This window comes from Ctenopharyngodon idella, chromosome 10, assembly GCF_019924925.1.
Source record: "Ctenopharyngodon idella isolate HZGC_01 chromosome 10, HZGC01, whole genome shotgun sequence".
NCBI classification, from domain to species: Eukaryota; Metazoa; Chordata; class Actinopteri; order Cypriniformes; family Xenocyprididae; genus Ctenopharyngodon; species Ctenopharyngodon idella.
This window is the reverse complement of record NC_067229.1, coordinates 1,217,540-1,224,850: the sequence shown is the minus strand read 5'-3', so window position 1 is coordinate 1,224,850 and position 7,311 is coordinate 1,217,540. Positions and strand designations below refer to the sequence as shown.

The following is a 7,311-nucleotide window of genomic DNA, read 5'->3' as shown; positions in this document are numbered from 1 at the left end:
CAAAATATATATATATATATTTATGGAGCAACAGATTTTGTGTGAAAATAAATCATAAAAGTGAAAATGGAAAAAAACATTTTGCCGCTATGCCGTCTAGCAATAGCAGTGACGTAAATGGCAACAATTCTGTGTTTTTCTGTCAATATGGGGTGCTGTGTGTACATTAATGAGGAAAAAAAATGAACTTAAATGATTTTAGCAAATGGCTGCAATATAACAGAGTGAAAAATTTAAGGGGGTCTGAATACTTTCCGTACCCACTGTGTGTATATATATATATATATCTATGTATTCTGGCCAATCTGGGGCCCCTAGGCTGCAGCCTAGGCAAGCCTGTGCGTTAATCCGCACCTGACTATGTGTGCCAGGTTTTTGCGTATTATAGAGTGACAAATCGTACCAGCGTACTTTGAGGTCAAAATGCGTACTTGCTACGTAAAATGCGTACATGTTGGCAGGTCTGAAAGCATGTTGATCAAGCATTTTAGGAGACACAAGTGAATAGGGAAATTATATATCAATATATTCCTATGAAATAATATATTATTATTAAAAATTTCACAATTATTACTCCCATTTTTACACTTTTTTTTCATTAAATGTTGCTCCAAGAACTCATTGATATGCAAATTACATACAGTGTGTAGATACATTGTATATAATGGGAACAAAAAAAACGTTTTACACACATATTGCATAAAGCATCAAATCATATATCAATATATATATATCAAATCATTCTGTTATATCTTTCATAACAGTTGAGAATCATCTTTATACAAAGTTTTGTATAAAAAAATCCTGAAACCTAAAAATTGATTTTTATTTGTTATTTTATTTGTTTAAAAACTGAGTCCTGGTGTCCACTACAGAGGACATACTGTAGCATAACATATGAATAAAATACAATTTTTCAAAAATGTTTTTTTTCCCCCATTTTTTCTTACGCTCTAAACAACGTAATGACATAAAAAATGCTAAATTCTCAAAAAAAATTTTTTTCCTGGTAGTCAATTAAAACTCCAAACAGAAACAAGCATAGCATAGAAACAGTAGAAGACAACCAAAAAACTGTACCATTTAATTAAAGATTATTATGAATAATGTTACAAAAACATGCATGGATAAATTGTTCTCAGTAATCTGCATTCAGAAAATAAACCAGGTCAGTTTTTATTTAACCCTTGTGCGACCTTATGGACATTTTCCAGTCTTTCAGTTTTGTTTTGTTTTTCTTTTTTTGATAATTTTGCATGTGTCAATGCCAACTGCATAAATTTTGCCACAGTGTGCATTTTTATTGGAATTTTACTATTTCACCCACATTTCCTTTAAAAAAAAAAAAAAAAAAAGGACTAGTAACACAAAATAGATCCTCTCAGGACCTTTTGGACAAAAATATCCCCATTAAAACTGCAATTTTTAATCCCAGGGCCATTTAACTATAAATTGAGCTTTCATTCCGTTGGTAAGGCTTCAAAATTAAATTTAAAAAATTTTTTTTACCAGATGGTGCCATTATCTCAGAGCCAATTGGATAAATTATGCAGCTATTATTGTGTGGGTGTGTTGGTATGGATGTCAGAGTGTGATTTGTATGTGTGTTAGGGTTGTAATGGTATGAGATTTTCACTGTATGCTAATCATCTAAAAAAAATCACGGTTTCATGGTATACGGTATTAAACAATCAATTGTTATCATCATCATCAGTTAAAATGACCAATTCAGTTTTGTTTTTTGTTTTTTTGGTTGATCAAATTCTTTATTACAACAACAACAAAAAAGTATTATTTGTTTTGTTTATTAAAATTTCAATAATCAAAACCATATAATCAATAAAATGTAATAACTGATTAATTGAATAACTTACATTTATCATTAGTAATTTATTAAAATTCAGAAATTCTGGTTTGACTTTCTTCTGGATTTTATTATTTAATACATATATACTATCAAAAATTGTGGTAATGAATTTTTTTAACAATTCAATTAATGTTTTAAAATGTAATCAAATGAACATTTAACAACCATTTTATCAATTTATGTTTTGGCAAAGTGCTGCACAACAGAGATTTACTACATTAAAACATGGACAAAAAACTATATCCCTTAAATAATGTTTTAATAAATTTTATTAGGCTATTATTTTTATTTTGAGAAGTATATTCTGTCAGCTTCTTTGAGTTCGGACTTTTATTTTGACAGGCTGTAGTGAAGTGCTTTGAGTTTTAGAGTGTATTTGACAATGCCTTTCTAAAATAAATTGATTAAATGCTCATTAAGCATTCGTGTCCTCCGATAGTGAGACGGCAAACACTGAAAACCTACTACTATATAGTACGTGAAGAACAGTATGCGAACAGAGTAACATGTCCGAATTCATAGTATTCGAAAAACAGTCGGCGAAAAGTACCCGAATGACTTACTACTTCCGGCGAGGGTCTAAAGTGCGCATACGATGGACACTTTACTGTCCACGAGGCCACATGAGAGGATTTGTGAATGAAGTATAATGGACATAACTGACGCTGGTAGGTCATGTGACGGTAAAAACAGAGCGGATGTAGTACGTCCGAATTCATTCATACTACACACATTCGTACTATATAGAACATATTTTTTCAACGGTCGTGAAGTAAATTTAAATTCAAATGTAGTACCTACTCTACAGTACGCGATTTCGGACGCAGCGAATATGAGCGTTGCGCGTACTCGAGTATGTAGTACACGAAATGGCGCCGCTCATTCACAAAGAGATATGAAAAACAAACAGACATATTATTTATACAGCAGTCTTTTTGCGCTTTAATATTCACAGACCCTAGACCACGACGCCATTTGATCTATTGTACAGCTCGGCTTTCGCTTTATTCATCAATACGTCAAATTGTGCATTTTATGTGACATCTGCGTTAAGGCCTTTGCACACTGAGTCTGAAATTTTCATATGCGTTTTTTCGTATTCATGATCCTAAAAATTTGTCACGCACAGAGACCTTGCACACTGAGTCCGATGCGTATTAATGAATCCGTTGCGAAAAAATTCGCAAAATAATACAGAATGAAGTCTTCAAGCAGTGAGCATGATTTAGTTGTCCTCTCTCTTCTTAAAAAGACAAAAAGAAAGAGGAAATATTTGGTACATCCAATCCCGAGATTGCATAAAGAGGAAGGAGAGTTCTACCTCATCAAGGAGTTGCGTGATTATCCCGAGCGTTTCAAAGTTTACTTCAGGATGTCAGTGCCTCAGTTTGATGCTTTGCTAGCGATAGCGATTCTCTTTCCGCACTTTGTTTGTCATTCAGTGCTGCTGCTTTGTGCTGTAGACGACGTGGATCAACTTGTCAGATGGCATTGGGGATTTTGGCGTTCGCGTACGGTGGCTCTGAATTGTCAAAACGTCTCTCAAAATGCGTGCCACGGATGTGAAAAACGCAGAAAATCGAACCTGATGTGAATTTTTTTATGACGGACGAAAGTTTCGGAGGCACTGTGCAAACGTGATTGATATAACGTGAGGTCGTATTTAACGTGCGAAAATTTCGGATTCAGTGTGCAAAGGTCTTTGTACTGTAAATTCCATTTTTATGACTGGATTCCGGGATTCCCTTTGCATCACGGAAATCATAAAGTTATAAACGGATCATACCTGCATCTGCACGGACGGTGTTCTTGAATATAGGAGAACATGTTTGATATTTTTCCTTCTTTTGCAGCTACTTTCAGCTACTACATTTCTTTGCTAACTGGCTATCTATCCTCGAGGACAACACCGTGTTTTTTTTTTTTCTATATCCAAAGTATTGCCATAATGCAAATTTTATCCAGTCTTTGACAATTCACTGTACGTGTGTGAGTCTTGTCAAGTGGAAAGTTGTTGATTCAATACCGTAGATATGGAAATGTACACGATATGATAATCGTACCTGTGCATACCGTGATATACCACCATACCGGTATATCGTTACAACACTAATGTGCGTAATAAAATAATTGTGTGTGTGTGCTTGTAATATTTGAGAGAAAAACTCTAACGCAAATCATAAATCCAACCACTGTGTACACCAGTCGAGTTTTGCTGGCATCTAATGGGGAAAATTTGGTACTGCGCCCAAACAAAACCTTACTGAAAGCTCAATTTTCGAGATCTCAACCTCAAATTTGGTACACAACTTGTTTAGATTTATGGCTTTCATTTTCTTGCAGGTTTTAGAGTTCAACATGTTTCATAAAATATATATTTTATTTAAAATAGTTCATAAATCATTTTCATAAAATTAAACCTCTATAACTTTTTTTTTAGTTTCCACTTTTTAAACTTTCTTACTTCAACAAGATTCTGCCAAGGGTCTTCTTTAAAATGAGACAAAACTTAAGTCTGTGCTCCCAAGCTTCAAATTTTTATGACAGTTTTTTGACATAGCTTTTTTTAATTGACGCACAAGGGTTAATATCACTTTATTCACAGATTGACAGGTTAAACAAGTGCCGTGGTGTTGACTTCTAACTTCTCAAGATTTTCATATCATGCTGGAAACCACAGATCATCAAGGTTTGTCAAAGCCAAAGCAACACACTACTTTCCCCAAATTGGCTTTGATGACCAAGACAAACTTACATGAACAAATGTTTCAGTATATGTGAATCTCACAACTTTTTACAGATTAGTTACAGAATTGGTTTATATCCAATGTTTGTGAATCTTCTCATGCCTTTTCAGATGATGTGACAGAGGGAATCTCTTGTCACAGTGTGAACACTTGTAAGGTTTCTCTCCAGAGTGGAACCACTCATGTCTTTTCAGGACTCCTGACCTACTGAATCTCTTGTCGCAGTGTGAACACTTGTAAGGTCTCTCTCCAGTGTGGACCCTCTCATGTAATTTCAGAGTTGCTTTTTTCTTGTATTTCTTGTCGCAGTGTGAACACGTGAATGGTTTCTCTCCAGTGTGGATCATCTCATGTGTTTTCAGAAGTTCTGATTGTCTGAATTTCTCGTCGCAGTGTGAACACTTGTAAGGTCTCTCTCCAGTGTGGACCCTCTCATGTAATTTCAGAGTTGCTTTTTTCTTGTATTTCTTGTCGCAGTGTGAACACTTGTAAGGTTTCTCTACAGTGTGGATCCTCTCGTGTGTTTTCAGATGTGATAATTGCCTGAATATCTTGTCGCAGTGTGAACACGTGTATGGTTTCTCTCCAGTGTGGATCCTCTCATGAACTTTAAGATTTTCTGGCAAAATGAACCTCTTTTTACAGTATGAACACTTGTAAGGTTTCTCTCCACTGTGGATCCTTTCATGTCTTTTCAGATTTTCTGACCGTCTGAATCTCTTGTCACAGTGTGAACACTTGTAAGGTTTCTCTCCAGTGTGGATCATCTCATGTGTTTTCAGAAGTTCTGATTGTCTGAATTTCTCGTCGCAGTGTGAACACTTGTAAGGTTTCTCTCCAGTGTGGATCCTCTCATGTAGTTTCAGGTCTCTTGAATCACTGACTCTCATGTCGCAGTATGAACACTTGTAAGGTTTCTCTCCAGTGTGGATCCTCTCATGTAGTTTCAGGTCTCCTGACCGAATGAATCTCTTGTCGCAGTGTGAACACTTGTAAGGTTTCTCTCCAGTGTGGATCATCTCATGTCTTTTCAGGTCTCTTGAATCACTGACTCTCATGTCGCAGTATGAACACTTGTAAGGTTTCTCTCCAGTGTGGATCCTCTCGTGTCTTTTCAGATGTTCTGACTGACTGAATCTCTTGTCGCAGTGTGAACACGTGTATGATTTCTCTCCAGTGTGGATCCTCTCGTGTCTTTTCAGATGTGCTGAAAAATTGAATCTCTTGTCGCAGTGTGAACACGTGTATGATTTCTCTCCAGTGTGGATCCTCTCGTGTCTTTTCAGATATACTGAAAGACTGAATCTCTTGTCACAGTGTGAACACGTGTATGGTTTCTCTCCAGTGTGGATCCTCTCATGTCTTTTCAGATATACTGAAAGACTGAATCTCTTGTCACAGTGTGAACACGTGTATGATTTCTCTCCAGTGTGGATCCTCTCGTGTCTTTTCAGATGTGCTGAAAAATTGAATCTCTTGTCGCAGTGTGAACACGTGTATGGTTTCTCTCCAGTGTGGATCCTCTTGTGCACTTTCAGAGTAACGTCTGTCATAAAGGACTCATCACATGCGGACGCTCTTTCTTCAGCATGAGTTCCTATGTGCTCATTCAGGCTTTCTTTACATGCAAAACCCTCTCCACACTGGTCACATGTCAACAGTTTCTCTTTAGAATGAGTACTCATGTGCTCCCTGAGACTTCTTTTACGTGCGAAAGTCTTTCCACACTGGTCACATGTGAACACTTTGTCTTCAGCATGAGTTCCTATGTGCTCATTCAGGCTTTGTTCACATGCAAAACCCTTTCCACACTGGTCACATGTCAACAGATTCTCCATAGAATGAGTACTCATGTGTTTCCTGAGACGACTTTTACGTGCGAAACTCTTTCCACACTGGTCACATGTGAACGCTCTTTCTTCAGCATGAGTTCCTATGTGCTCATTCAGGCTTTCTTTACATGTGAAACCCTCTCCACACTGGTCACATGTCAACAGATTCTCCATAGAATGAGTACTCATGTGTTTCCTGAGACGACTTTTACGTGCGAAACTCTTTCCACACTGGTCACATGTGAACGCTCTTTCTTCAGCATGAGTTCCTATGTGCTCATTCAGGCTTTCTTTACATGTGAAACCCTCTCCACACTGGTCACATGTCAACAGATTCTCCATAGAATGAGTACTCATGTGTTTCCTGAGACGACTTTTACGTGCGAAACTCTTTCCACACTGGTCACATGTGAACGCTCTTTCTTCAGCATGAGTTCCTATGTGCTCATTCAGGCTTTCTTTACATGTGAAACCCTCTCCACACTGGTCATATGTCAACAGATTCTCTTTAGAATGAGTACTCATGTGCTCCCTGAGACTTCTTTTACGTGCGAAAGTCTTTCCACACTGATCACATGTGAACGCTCTTTCTTCAGCATGAGTTCCTATGTGCTCATTCAGGCTTTGTTCACATGCAAAACCCTCTCCACACTGGTCATATGTCAACAGTTTCTCTTTAGAATGAGTACTCATGTGCTCCCTGAGACTTCTTTTACGTGTGAAACTCTTTCCACACTGAGGGCAAGCGAACGACTTCTTGGCTTCAGTCTTTTCAGTCTGTGAGAAAGTCAAAGATTTTTCTCCATTGATGAAATTATGTTTCTCCTCCACCTCCATCTGGTCTAAAACAACCATAAGTCATCAT

At 37.1% G+C, this 7,311-nt stretch overlaps 1 protein-coding gene across 35 annotated transcripts in view; it reads right to left on the bottom strand.

Moving 5' to 3' along the window:
• Positions 1-818: 818 nt before the first annotated feature.
• Positions 819-7,311, bottom strand: part of LOC127521139 (zinc finger protein 271-like) — a 106,841-nt gene continuing 100,348 nt past the window's right edge. For 34 of the 35 annotated variants that reach the window (XM_051910165.1, XM_051910163.1, XM_051910158.1 and 31 more), the window contains one exon: positions 819-7,288. In XM_051910165.1, coding sequence (XP_051766125.1) covers positions 4,686-7,288 — 2,603 coding nt within the window. In that variant the 3' untranslated portion in view covers positions 819-4,685. The remainder of the gene's footprint in view (positions 7,289-7,311) is intronic. The other variant, XM_051910169.1, reaches the window with a different exon arrangement.